General features: G+C 40.1%; 2 protein-coding genes across 3 annotated transcripts in view; one reads left to right on the top strand and one right to left on the bottom strand.

Annotated features, from left to right (window-relative positions):
• Positions 1-596: 596 nt before the first annotated feature.
• On the bottom strand, positions 597-6322 carry acmsd (aminocarboxymuconate semialdehyde decarboxylase). 2 transcript variants are annotated; one of them, XM_056388655.1, is made up of 10 exons: positions 5994-6322; positions 4109-4153; positions 3201-3297; positions 3062-3111; positions 2545-2781; positions 2258-2351; positions 1717-1812; positions 1425-1597; positions 1016-1114; positions 597-811 (listed from the first exon to the last, which is right to left on the bottom strand). In XM_056388655.1, exons 1-10 carry the CDS (start codon positions 6048-6050, stop codon positions 749-751), a joined length of 1011 nt encoding a protein of 336 aa, XP_056244630.1. In that variant the 5' UTR covers positions 6051-6322; the 3' UTR covers positions 597-748. The 2 variants fall into 2 exon arrangements, with proteins under 2 accessions (XP_056244630.1, XP_056244631.1); XM_056388656.1 differs by having other exon boundaries at positions 5984-6321.
• Positions 6323-6889: 567 nt separating this feature from the next.
• LOC130178108 (transmembrane protein 163-like) overlaps positions 6890-14870 on the top strand; it is a 61581-nt gene continuing 53600 nt past the window's right edge. The window contains exons 1-2 of the mRNA XM_056390226.1: positions 6890-7591; positions 13834-13953. Coding sequence (XP_056246201.1) covers positions 7390-7591; positions 13834-13953 — 322 coding nt within the window. The 5' untranslated portion in view covers positions 6890-7389. The remainder of the gene's footprint in view (positions 7592-13833; positions 13954-14870) is intronic.

The raw sequence follows: 14870 nt of genomic DNA, 5'->3' as shown, positions 1-14870 counted from the left end.
ACACACTAAGGGCTGCGGTGTGCACATTTGTAAATATTCTTATATAACAGGAAATGACATTGTCTCTGATCATTTAAAATGAATTAATTCACATTTGAATGACAGTGCGTTGAATTAAGTCAATTCCTTTCAATGAATTTGTATAACCCATTAACCAACAATAATCATTGACATCGTTAAAGACCACACAACTTGAATTATACTTACTATCATAACTGTGTATATTTAGAAGATGGGGGAAAGTTCGTCAACTGGGTGCATGATTTTTTATTTATGAGCTGAGTTAATGTTAGCCAAAGACGAGCATTAAGAGGACGCATAATAACTCATCAGATGGCATTGTGACTGGCAGCCTCAGAAGAATTTATAGATTATAAAATGTCTCTAGGCCAGTGATTGACACATGACCTCTAACAGAGAAGACAGATGGAAAGATGGAAAAAAACATTATATTTACCATTTTAATATAAGATGTGATTTTAAAACACAATTGTAATGTAATTGTAATTATTCCCTTCGTTGCACATCAATCAGTCTCCATTTCCGTTCTCAGGGACACTTGTGTTTTATATTGAGCTCAAAACAAATAACAATGCTGACAGTAAAATACTTTATTATAACAAACCGTATTACAATTGGTTATCACTATACAAACTTCAGGATATTTTGTATGATCAAAATATGTTTATCTGAATAAAGCTGTTACACTGAATCACTTGGTATAGCAATTGTATTTGAGATTTTTATGTTACTCAAATTGCTCACGTTTCAGTCCCAAAAATTCCAGTGCATTTCCAGCAAGCAATTTATCCTGCAATGAAAGGAATACGCATCAGACTGAATATTGGATACAGTACTTTAAGACATTGAAATTGATTGACACAATTTACTTTTGAGGGACTAACTGCACTGTGTTCCTGACAAGCCTTTAAACCTGGCTATGTGTTATAGAGTCAATTCATGACAGCATCACTGATGTGCACTTTCTAAATGAAGGAGAGGGAAATATTGTTACCTTTAGTGTCTCATCAAACTCATCCATTGACTCAATCAGTGATCCCGGCTGTAGCTCACCCAGCGGAAATGGATAATCTGTTCCCAGCATCACTTTATCCTTAAAAGAGGAATACACACGTGTGAATTTAGAAAACAACGTTGAGCTCATCGACAGTATTTCTGTCAAAGTGCTGAAGGCAGGAATAGTTACTTTCATCAGCAGAATTACTGTAAAGAATCAGAATGCCTCCATACACAGAGGAGCAGTGTGCGACCTTAATGAGCCCTGGTACACGGTTTTTGTATCTAAGGTTAAAGTGGTATGACAGGAATAACTGCTGATGTGCTCAATCTACCCGCTCACTCTCCATGCTCAACACTGCAAAACTCCCTCGGAGTCTTTACAGAAATGAATTAATGAAGCTCACTTTTCCAATGACATCAATGAGCAGCTTCAGGGAGGTGGGATCATGAACTAGGGAGTCAGTGTAGAACGAGCCGAGGTATTTCCGTGGACTGATCTGGTTGTCGACTGCACACAGGTCAGGGCGGACTGTGTGGCCGTGTTCAATTCTGCCGACGGTGAATGGGAAAGAGCCACCTGTAACCAGATGAACAAAATACATTTAAGGTCAAACGACAACACACAGAGTCTCATTACACCTTAAACTGTGCAGGAAGTGAGATGCTTTGAATGCTACATTTAAAATGCTTCTCTACCTCCATGAGCAAAGCAGACTTTCAGTTTAGGAAATCTCTCGAAGACACCTCCGAATATCATCGAGCAAATAGCCATGGTTGTCTCTGAGGGCATGCCTTTGTGATGGAAAAGACAACAAAATACAATCTCTCTTTTCAAACTGTAATAGAATGTCTTGGTATTGTATGACAGTGTAAGTGGGTTAGTATACTAAGTGACAAACAAAATGGAGCATGACTGGTCACCATTAACCATAATCGCAATTCATCAAATACGATATGAAAGCTAAAATACTAAAAGCTAAAATTTGGGGGATTTTAAACATGCGGGGGAATGCAATGATTTGGTTTTGATGAATTTCATCAATTATTATAGGAAACATTATGGGCAATAATAATAGTAGGCATAATTTACTGCTGTGTTTTTGCTTTTAGTTTGGTTTGTTACGCAGAGATATTTATGGCTCAGTTTCAGTCATTTCAGACAAACAGATTGCAAGAAAAGTTATTTTCTTGGGAGGGGGACATTTAATATCTACTCTTCCTACTCCATCTCCCTCACCCACCAACCAGGGCAGCCAATACTTAGCCATCCTCCCATCTGTCTGCATGTCCCACGGGTGGACAAATACAGAGCAGCCCAGCTCCTCAGCTGCCTGTGGGGAGGACACACTGCAAGATCAGTATTTCTCCATGAAAGAGAAACTGACCTATGAATACAAAGGAATGTCACTGCAGTCATTAGTCTAACCAGTGAATTGTAAACATTGGACACATTGGACACATTTGCAACTACTATCACCAGGAACATTATGATATAAGCGTATACTATAGTATGAAATGTCTCACAGCGTAGAAGGGATAGAGTTCAGAGGCATTGAGGTCCCAGTTGTTGATATGTGAGCCAATCTGCACCCCAGGGAATCCCAGCTCCTTCACGCAGCGCCTCATCTCCAGGACGGCCAAGTCAGGAGCTTGCATGGGCAGCGTTCCCAGGCCCACAAACCTCTTGGGGTGGCTACGCACTGTCTGGGCCAAATTGTCGTTTAAAATGGCGCAGAGATCCAGCGTGTCATGAGGCTTGGCCTGCAATCCAAAAATAAAATGAAAACATGTAAATATATGTGTGAGATGAACAAAAAGACAGTTTAGCAGCTTTGCAGGCAAGTATATAATCCACCATGGTATTGCTCAAAAGAAGTTCAATTTAATTTGCTTTTTTTTCAGCATGAGTGGGAAGACGGAGCTCGCAATAAGTGAGGGCGCAGTAAACAATACTCCGTAGTTTCAGGCACTCAGCAATAAAACATGATACTGTAGCTGCATTGTTTTTGATCTCATTTGCTCTGACTTCACGTGCACTCACCCAGTAACTGAACATCACGGGAACAGTAGAAAGGGCTTGAACCGTCACACCTGAATATTATACAGAAACATTGTTTTTAGTCATCCGTAAGATGACAAGCTGTAACACTTGTTTACGTCTTTCATGTCTGTGCACGTACCATGTTGATCCATGTCTTGTATGCGTGTGCTTGCATCCCAGCAGTTTTCTTGAATCAATCGGAACAGCTTCCCATCCTTCATCATCTTAGCTTCACCCTGGAACAAAGCATTAACACCAGTCACATCCCCAACTGATTCAGATGTTCACTGTCTCTCCATTGTAGAGTCTGGACACTTTGGCAGATTTATTGTCCTTGTTATTTGTCATTTCACTCATTATCATTCACAATTTTCAAGCTCATGTGACTTTTGGGTTTTATCACGTTTCAAAATACAACCACATGATGGCAGCAGACAGCTGAGTCATACTGTCATGGTACACATAGTACATGTTTTTCATATAAATTTAATTACAGACCTAAATACACAAACAACATCTGGCTAGTTTATCCTTCCTTTTAATTGCTGTAATTAACAATCTCTTATCTTGGATGTTACAATTTGGCTCTGAGTCCTGTCAGATCTTGCTTTTAACATTGGCATCTGTACTTAAACAGATGTTCATCAACAGACACAGCTTTTGTTTGTATGCATCAGTGTGACACATTCCACTATTAGTCCGCATGTTCAATTAGCTGGTGGCAAAAGTTCAACCAACGTCTTCTGCAAAAAGTTGCATCGGCCACACAGCTGCCAGTCTGCTCTGCGTTCTGTTGTGTTGCCGCTGTGTTTGAAGTGAATGTCTCTGCTGACGCAGTGGCAACGTGCTGAGTTCTGCAGCTGCTCACAGAGCCAGGGCCAGCCTGACAGGTCCACAGGGTGGGGTGCAGCCGGGAAGAACCTGCTGTGTGCCCAGCATAGTGTGCAGTACAATTGCGTAAGTGCTCCTGTACCTGTGCCCTTTCTGTCTGCATAGAATATATATGTATATATATATATATGTATATCTAGATGTATGTTGACTCACCTTGCAGTGATGGTGCAGCTGGACAAATCCATCATATCCATACCTCTGAAACACATGCAAAACACAATTAATAAATGTGCAGTTTTTAAATATCACATTATACAAAATAGATGCATTAGATTACATAAATTATTATTATTTTTTTTTTTTGTTTGTTTTAAAATCTGTAGTGATAAAGAAGAGCATGGTTTAGTATCCTCCATGCACTTTAGTAAAAATCCTTTATAAATTGTGTTATCCCATTTGCAAGGGTTCAATTTTCTTCCTAGAAGACTATCCACTCCAACGCCCTGGATCAACAGTGAATGCCATCTGAGGCTGTTGATTCTTTTGCATACAAATGAGGCCGCAGACGATCTATGTGAGCAATACAGCCAGTAAAGCCCCATTTCATATCCTTCCAGATCAGCAGAACGGTGTACTTAGTAAATAGATAGAGGTAGAGAAGCTTCAGCTTTTCAAAATGCAAAGTGGGTTTTACACCTTTTAACTTTTAAAAGTGTGATGTCTTGCAGTGGCTATTTCAATGACAGCCTGCTTTCAGTGAAATAAATACATAACAGTTCAATAGTAGAAATGTTCAGAAATTAATTCTCTGTTTAAAGTCCTGCGACACCAGGCCGTCTACTGGCTAAAAAAACACTGTCCACTACTGAGAAAGATGCATTAGCTCTGTTTGGGCTTTTAGAGACGCCAGTTGTAAAACATGGTTAATACTTGGATTTTGTTGATCTTTCCAGGACTTCTTAGGCAACCAATACAAATCCCAAATACATGTATTTGGATTTCAGTTTGTCCTCTAATGGTGTAATAACAATGTTTTATAATTTCTGTGCTGTGTTGAACTGTGTTACATTATACAATGGGTTTTTCTGTTATTTAGCCTACCCTCATTGAAATAAGAGGGGTAGAAATAACAGAAACACCAGTTGTTATGATGCAATAAAATTCAACAGCAGCACAAACTGCAGCCTCCAAAATGACCATAAAGTTGAATCAGCACCTCTCTAAAACAATTTCAAAACAAACTCAACATGTGTTGAACGTAGGGGTTAAATAATCTTTGTGTGCACTGATTTCTTTCTTTTCTTTTCTTTTCTTTTCTTTTCTTTTCTTTTCTTTTCTTTTCTTTTCTTTTCTTTTCTTTTCTTTTCTTTTCTTTCTTTTTTTTTACTTTTTTGTACAGAAAAGACATTTCCAAGTTTTCCTTACCTGGTCACTTGGTCAGATTATCAAGTCCCACGGCTGCTTATGTTGGTATGGTTGGTATGGATATACAGTGCTATGTAAATTTATTACACTAAATGTTTGTGCTTGCATGCATTAAAAGACAAATGTCTAAATAAGTGAAACTGCAGGCTACTGTACCACTGAAAATACAGTAATAAGAAAAGAAAGAAAGAAAGAAAGAAAGAAAGAAAGAAAGAAAGAAAGATTCATAGAAAGCTTGTGGGAGCATTTGCAGGCAATGTTTCCTGTCCAGCAATAAATGAGGGAAATGATTAGCTAAAGCCAGGCCTCCACAGTGACAAAGATATAAGAGCAGTCTCAGACAGCACAAGGCCGGAGCCTCCTATTGATTAAAGTTTAACCATCCATAGAGAAGACAGACTTTGGGATTGAGCTGTTAAACTCCTTGCAGACACTCCAATGGGAAATGCCTGTACATTTTATTTCAGGCTGCTGGTATTTAATAGCATTGGATTCAAAGAGAACCTCTGCCTGACACAGAACTGATACAAAGATGTGTGTGTGTTTTTTTTTTGTAAACCCACTGAACCACACAAAATTAGATCTAGCCCATAAATTGCGTGTGTCAAGGCTCAAGGTTAAGGCACCAGGCTGTGACAAACGCCGCTCAGATCCTTCACGTACTTGTGCCTACCTGCTTCAGATCGGGCCACTCCTTTGGTAAAATATGATTATGAATATCAACCTTCATCCTGGTTGGATAAGCCCCGGGAAAAGTTGAGAAGTCTGCTTCAGAGAGATTTCTAGCAATAACAGCGCACACGACTAGTGAATCCACTCCCTGCCCTCAGCCTGAAGCCAATGACCAACAGGTGAATGCCTGCTGGGAAAGCCTTGTCATTTATTACCTAATCTGTGCAACAAACAGACAGTAACCAGAGGTCTGACCAGACTGGTTAACACTGTTAGTAGCTGATATTCTGAACCATGAAGAGATATTGTCTCTAACTTCATTATTCACTCTTACCACCACCACCAACACACACACACACACACACACACACACACACACACACACACACACATACACACACACAAAGAACTTCTGTGCAGCTCCGTTGAAATTCACTAACTTGTGGAACAAGTCAATGTGACATGTGATACTTGTCAGGGTTTCTTATCACCTGCTCACAGCCCTGTGTTGTGGCGCCCCCTGGTGGTTAATATTGAGGCCTAGTGATGAAGGCATTACGAGTCAAGGCAGCAGGCAGGCAGGTAAAAATGACTAAGGTGTGAAAATAGTTGATTTCTCTGAATTTGATAGTTGATCATCAACGAGGCAATTCTGATATTTGAAGGCGAACCCACCATCAAGAAAGATGTTTACCTGATTATGAGATAAATAAACTGATAAAAGTGTCATGTGACATTATTATGGAGTCATCAGCAGAGACAATCTATTGTTCTTGACTTTACATGTTGCTTGATGCATAACGGCTCCATTTAAGTTTCGTCTCATGCATAAATCAAAGCTAATTTGTAGAAAATCCCTGAGTAATTCCGGACAGATGTCACCGAGTGTTTCGTGTAGTGGTCTGTAGAAGCGCTGGGATCTGAGAGGAGGAGAGAAGGAGGAAGGGGAGGAGGAAAAAAAACTTGCTGGCACCGCCTGCCAGATTCACAGCGGATCTCAGCAATTTATCGCATCGCCGCATCTAACCCTAAAGTCTCTGTAAGTGAGTGAGCCGGATAGGGTGTTTACATCCAGTCTGTAGAGCTGTTCCTCGCAGTGTGGACTTCACACACACACACACACACACACACACACACACACAGGGAGTTGTTTCGCTGCTGATGCCGGGGAGATAAATCCTTTATCCCCCATCTCCTCCTCCTCTTCTCTCGCCATCTCTTATCTCCCTCCCCTGCGCAACTGAGTCGACACCGGTGGCATATTGGACGCGCTGGATGGCTGCTGCACTTATCGAACCGGTGTGAATCTTTTCTTTTTCTTTTTTTTCTTTTCCCTTTCTTTAACTTCATCATCCTCTGCCTCTGAGTCTGACAACAAAACAACAACTGCAGAAACAATGACAGACCCGGCGACCCAAGAGTCCTACCCTGTCCCAGACCCGACTATTGTGGATCCCTGCCCCGCCACGGTGCGGAACGGCCAGTGCGCCCCGGATGGCTTCACTAACAACCATCACCAGCAAGACAAACCCCCCGGCCAGCCCGAGCCGTTCACCACGGGCCAGGAGATGAGAATCACAGACAGTGTGGAGGGAGAAGGTAACTTCATCTGTCTCTGTCATGTTTGGATGTGTTTTTTTTTTTTGTTTTTTTTTAACTTATGGATGTGAATTTGTGAGTGTTGGGGTGTTTGTGTGTGTGTGTGTGGTGGGGGGCGGGGGCACCCTGGGGAGATGGAAGGGGTATTTTTACACATGTGAGATATTTTTAGTTCAGCTCTTACCTGAATAATTTATGATAGTCCTACATCAGCAGGATTCAGATGTTCAGAAGTTGAATTCAAAGCTTATAGCATTGTTAAATTGCTTCTAATCCCCAAAGGCATTCATTCATTCATTCATTCATTCATTCATTCATTCATTCAGACATTCATTCAGACATTCATTCATTCATTCATTCATTCAGTCATTCCTCTCAGTTTCAGACATTGCATTGCCTCAGGGGACAAAGTTGCCTGAGGGAATTAAATTGTTCCTCAGAACATGCACCCAGAAACACACACAGGCTCAGTCTGCTTTAAGGCTGAAGTCTTATACCAATCACATGTATGTCCTATGAACCCTTAAGTGTGCATTTACCTTTGCTTAACCACGCGTGTGTGTGTGTGTGTGTGTGTGTGTGTGATTTTTCTACTAGTATAGTCCCATTCATTATCTAATATGCATAAAACCTGTGAAACAAAACATTCCACAGTGGATAACAAGAGTGCCTCAGTCATACAATAGATCCTGAGCCTGTTGCTCAGTTTATAGGCTTTCAGTGGGTTTATTAAATGTAATGTATGTTCACTAGATCTGGTTTCAAGGGATATCTGTCATATAAATCATTTCCCTACTATATTCTAAAAATGTTTGAGCATGTTATAGGAAACATGGTTATTGCAGTCAGTGTTATGGATTTGGATCATTTCTAATAACTGGAATCAACAACCACCTTGTGCCTACTCAAGAAAAGATAAATATAAGGTCAGAATGAAGGAACAACATCTTTTTCGTCTTTAAAAAAACAAAAAAACAAAGATCTTCTGGTTCCTTCAATGGCTTTAAGACACTGATCAGTTGAAAGATTAGAACTCAGATTGATTCTTGAGGAGGATTGATCCCTTTAAGGAGTCCTCCAGTGATTCAGTGTCACACTTCCGCAGAGCTTGTGAGAGACAGATGGTGGAAACGGTTGAAATCAAAGCAGCAGAGATATAGCTACCAGCTTTTATCCCTCATATGGGTCAAGTTCCAAAAACATTTGATCCACTGCAACTCAAGAGCGTCTTTCATTCTGCCTGGTGAACATCTTTCCAACTTCACACTTTCAGTTTGTGAGGCTTTCGGTTGAACAGCGCTCGTTATGACATGACAGAATTCTTTTCTCAGATTTGACAAAACTCCTTGAGAACCATAGGCATCATTGTTCAATGGTTTTAACAAGCTGAAGCATTACTAATCCTGACTGTTGTGGTGATTCTTAAGTGTAAAATTGGTGGAATGTCCCTTTATTTGCACGTAATCAATTGTGTTACTTTGCTTGTGATGTCGGGTGAGGTACTGTAAATTGTAAATAAAGGTTGTTAGCTTGTATATAGATCACAGAGATATTAAAAGAGAAGTGAGCAGGCACCAAGGGGAAAACTTTCCTTTAAACGTCAAGCAATTTGAATATTTCACTCAAAAGCAAGGTTTGAACCAACGTGCAATCATGCAAACACACATTTCAACACAATATATTGCAGACATTCACACACTCCCTCCTACCTCCCTCCCTCCCCCGGTTTCCTCATCTCTCTCCTATTTACATAAATGTCCCTGCCGATGCTGTAAGAAAACCTCTGCAGGTTTCTGATCATGGTTAATCCAAGCAAGGGAGTTTTTCCTTTCCTGATTTAATGATGTCTGATGGCATTGCAGTAAGAATAATAGGGAAAGTTAAGAGAAGACTTTAAAATTATTTTAAAAAAATAATTATTTATCTCTTTTGGGTCATTCCTCTCCCACGAGTTTTAGGCCTATATTCAGTCACGTGTCTCCTCTTGCGAACATGTGTACGGGAGGTGTGTAATCAGCCTTTTGAGCATGATGCCTGATGTTAATTATTTTTAGAAAAGAGAGGTGCGACAGAGACAAGTGTCAAGAGAGAGGCACACACTCACAACCAGCCACCCACCCACCCACACAAGACTGTGTGTGTGTGTCACGGAGCGCTGTATGAGGAGATGTTGAGCACATGCCTCCTGTCTGAACCCCCAGCCAGGGATCATGTGAGCAGAGTGATTTAACCATGCTGTGTCACTTCCCCCTCGTCCAGACACACACACACACACACACACACACAAACACAAGCTGGTTAGCCAGTTTAGCTAATATGGTTTTACACTAAAAAGTTTTTTAGTTTTATTTAACATTTGAATTTGTCTTCAGTTGGTAGTTAAAAGGAAATGAGTGTTTGATGTGTTTGGAAAATTCCACTCACTCAAGCTTCACTGATTAGTGATCCTGCATTTACTAGAAATAATATCCATAGAAAACTCATTCAGTGTTAACAGAGCATGTCCAGTCACTGGTTATAAAACCTGTGTTTTGCAATCAGGAAAAAATGTCAAATATACCGTTGACTTATAACATAATTATTGATGTTTATACATCAAACTGCAGACAGAGTTGATCAGTAGTTTGCATGATTTAAGTTAATGTAAATATATATATATATATATATATATATATTTTGTTACTCCATATTGCTCCATATGAATCCATCCCTGTACATAGCACACATGCACATGTACAACATGTTTCTAAGAGGGATGTTTACACAGACCAACACACTGGGACTTGTTAGCATTACTTACCCACACACACACACACACACACACACACACACACACACACACACACAGACACACACACACACACAGACACACACACTCAGCTGGACAGTGTGACAGTTGACTTAATTTGCCAATAATGCAGCAAATTGATCCTGCCCTGCCCAAGCTGAGGCCTTCCAGATGATTTTTAACCCCCTTTCAGCAAAAAGCCTTGTGTTAATTTTCTTTGAAGTTTTGTCTTCAAAGAAATACATTACAACCCAATGAATTGATTTCACATCATGAAATGTAATAAAATATGGATGTAAAAATGCTAAATATCCACGAAACTAAAGCTACCAGATTTCTCAACTAGTTAAATGCATACTGGCTGTTTTTGCCTCAGATTACAGGAGCTGTACATTTTTGTATCAAAAAGTATATATTTCTTTACAGATGCATCATAACAGACTTGGATATAAAAAGTGTCTGACAGTTTACAGATAATTAGCTGAACTAAACCATAGTCAGCTGAAGTAGTGTACAGCTTGGAGTGCAAGGGTCAGGCCGTCTTTAAAAAAAAAAAAAAGAGTTGGTGGGAAGCTGGTGAGGGATTGTATTCTAGTAGCAGCACCATCTCCCTCTGGATGCTCTGTCTACACTCTCCTTCTGTCTACACCCACACTAGACAGTTGGAGTTAGCAACATGAAGACCTGCAGGCAGAGTGAACTGACTACTCCAGATTGGGAGGAAAAAAAAAAGATAAAAAAGAAGGAAGAGTCAAATAAATGTGACATTCTTGGTACGATTACAGTATTGGATTGTAGGAGTATAAAATGGACAAAGGGTGCTGTAATGTACTGCCCCAGCAACAAGCTTTTGGATGGAAATTGGGGAACCTCTGTTAGGACCAAATTCCTAATAAAACACCTGCAATACAAACTGGACGTGCGGAATTTGAAACAATTTACCAGGCAAAGAGGACGTACCTAAATATGTGCCATGGGTTGCATTATGGGAAATGTATGATCTAACATTTTTGGAGCTTGACCCAGATGAGCGATTTAGGAGTGCACTGATTTGTACCATTCTTTAAAATCTTCCCTGAGTCTTTTGCAGATCCCCAACATGTATGGAAGTGCAACACTAAAACACTGTAGTTCTACTTTAACTCTTAAAACAGTTTGATTTGTCACTTCTGAAAACTGATGCGGTCATCAGTTGTGTCCCGTTAGAAGCTGTATAAAAGTCCTCTTACTCCATAAAACAATCACATGACTTTATCAGCTCTCTATCAGCTGTTGCTTCTGGAAGGAGTCCCTCTCTGTGACGCACAGACAGTGAGAGAAAATTCCCCCAAAGCAGTTTTATACATAAAAAAAAAAAGTTTTTCTTTGGTAAACTGTCCCCTTTTCAAATATAAAAAAGCAGAGGCCTAAATTAAAACATTCAAGTAATTTCCAAATATGATTACTAAATTACATCCAGAACATTTGGTTTAGTATGTTCAAAGCTTAAAGGAGCCTTGTTTTTCCTTTCATTAGCTCCCATTTACTGCCTATTTATGTAGCCGCACTATAGCAGTCCAAGAAGAAAACACAGAGACAAATTTCTGGATATAATGACAACTAGTAGCATCAAAAGCCCTTTTGGATGCAAAAGTTGAGGCTTCTAAATATTACATGAATCTGCAGAGCCAGCCTCACATTTCATGATAATGGAGCAGCTTCGGGCACTTCAGAGTCTGGGCTGTTTTGTCTGTGACTTCAGGCAGAGACTTCTCCCACAGAAACAGGGTTTGGAGCCATCAGGGGTTGTATGTGGATTGTACGACTTTGTCTGTTTAGTCTAGAGGTTAGAAGGAATTGTGCCTTAAAAAGCAGGCAGAGTCTAATGGTCCTCACAAGGAATTATAATGTGCTTGATTGACTTTTATTGACTTTGCTGTTTTTTTTTTCTGAATGGTTTATTTCTGTCTTAGAATTATTCTGAGGGACTACTTTATCCTGTTCATGTATTCTGGAGCTGTGAGTGGTTTGCGTGGTGAAGTCTGTAGGTCTGTGACGGTCAGTAAAGACAGTTAAACCTGAGAAGCTGTCCCTGTGTTATGCTTCACCCGTGAACTCTAATCTGCAGTATAACAAGGGTCCCCAGGCGTCTCACAGGGTTTTATGCCCCTCAGTGTAAATCCCCTGTGGCCCCTGTGCTCTCTTTGAAGGTGATGAGGATTATGTAAGAGGAAGGATTCATGTAGGGTGGTGGAAAAAAACAGTTCCCTTATTGTTCAAAGCAGTAATAATTACGCATTGATAAGCCTATGGGCCTCTTGTAGTGGATTCGTCACAAGTGCCTCACAAATGACAAAACTTTTCTATGAACAACCAGTTCAAGGAACGTGTATTGAGCAGAACCTGACCTTTGACCTTCCTGTGGCCTGGGGAAAACGGAGAAAATTTTCCTTGAAGGGTAAATAGACCGGAAAAATTGCCACAATTGCTAGTTTAATAAGAAAAAAAAAACATTTGGAAAATGTACTTTTGACCTAAATGTTGTAGCATGCATAAACATGGCCGCTGTAGTGTGCTCTTGTGCTCAGCTTTATATGTTGTTAGTTGATTTGAAAGCCACTATAGCTGTGATCCAATTCAAGGGCCACATCCTCCGGAGGCTGCATTTATAAAGAAAAAGGCTCCAACAGGTGGATCCTTCGTGGCCTGACTTATCCCAAGATTCATTGCACACCAGCAATGAAAATAATATGGCAGCAAACGACGCTGAGTATTGGGTTTCAGCTCAGTTCAACAGCTAACATTACAACTGTTAACACCAAGGGCTTTAAAACCTTGTGTTTTTTGTGAAAAAAAAGGTACGTGTTGTTAAGGTTGCTATAGGCAACAGGAGTGTAAGGGTGGGCACAGCTGGTGACGCTAAGTGAAAATTATCCATTTTCCAGACCGTCTCATTTCGGGTTGGCCTTGGCGGTGTACGATGGCTAAGAAGGCTCATGCCTTCGTAGACAGTGTTCTCCTGGGGAAGCAGCCCCTGAATTGGGACACTTATATTACACTAACCATTAACCTCATTGGTGTGTCTAGCATATTAGAGGCTTTATCCTGATAGTCAGGAACAAAACACCTTCTATTTTATGGAATTGATCAAGAAGTCAGAATGTAATTACTCATTCAAATAACTTCTGGAGTGAATGAATTGAAAGTGTAAATTTTTTTTTACCTCAGTATTTGTTACAGCAAAGCTCCTTGGGACTCCAAGATGAAGACACACGCCAACCTTTTTTCAGTGAACCAAATACTGATTATTCAACACTGAAGAGCGTCTTGTTCTCAACCTAGCTCACATAACCACTTATCCCACCCCAAGCTGACAAAGCATTACATAAAATGAGCTTTATAATACGCAAAGAAAACACAAAGAAAAAGACAGAAGGAGCTGTCCTTGTAACAGAGCTTATGTGTCTCACTGCAGGTCTCCTCGAGAGCAGCATGCGCCTGAAGCCCCATGAGGCCCAGAGCTACAGGAAGAAGGCGCTCTGGGTATCCTGGATCTCCATCGTGGTCACACTCATACTGGCTGTGGCAGCTTTCAGTAAGCATTTAAAACACATTTATACACATGCAACATGTACCACAGTGCCGTAAAGTATCTTTGTTGGAATACTGTGCCATTCACTCGTGAGTAGACCGACTGAGTTGTTGTCATTTAAACGTCGGTGTTTGTGCAAACGTGTAGTAAGTTGTTGATCTTTTACAATGAGGGACAGGAAAAGATGCAGACGCCTTGAGTTACATTGTTCAACACTGGTCAAAAGCAGTTGCTAGTCTGTATTTAAATGAGGTTAAATATGACAAATGCTGATTTTAGATTTAAACAAAACAAACCGTAAATAACCATGAAATTAAATGAAACGTTCAGCTTATACGTCTGCAGGAATTTGCTTTATATTGAAGGTTTTACCACAAGAGTTGTTTATTTTAAAAGCTGAGAATGATTTGAAGCTAGTGATATTTACTTGAGGAGGAAGGAATTGGCAGGATGTCAATAACAACTGTGTGTGTAACTATTCAAATGCCACATGAAAAAACACTGAGGAAAAAACTGAGGTAATTGATTCGTGTTTAATAGTTCACTGAGGACACATTTTCAAAGGAATCTTTAGTGTGTCCAAGTATTTTTAGTATTTTAAAAGAAGCCTTTTTTATTTAGTTGTGAAAGCAAGAACAATGTCATGTCATCCTTGCACATGCAATGTGCCACTAATTTGAAATCAGCATATTATTAAAAGATCAGACACATTTTTTGAGCATTATGACGACAAAGAGCATGTGCCTTTTACCCGCACTGCCATGTTGAAGGTCAACTGTCCACAGTGCAACTGAATGAATCATGGAAAATAATGTTGATAAGCTGAGAAGCCTGGGCAGGGAAACCAACAGCTCTGTTGTTAACTGCAAGTGAAACAGTTGAAGAGCTCGGAAGACACACTTGTAGTTGAAAATGTGGCT

Source organism: Seriola aureovittata, chromosome 11 (assembly GCF_021018895.1).
Source record: "Seriola aureovittata isolate HTS-2021-v1 ecotype China chromosome 11, ASM2101889v1, whole genome shotgun sequence".
In the NCBI taxonomy this organism is placed as follows: domain Eukaryota; kingdom Metazoa; phylum Chordata; class Actinopteri; order Carangiformes; family Carangidae; genus Seriola; species Seriola aureovittata.
The sequence above is the reverse complement of the archived record's forward strand: the minus strand, read 5'-3'. Positions and strand labels throughout refer to the sequence as shown.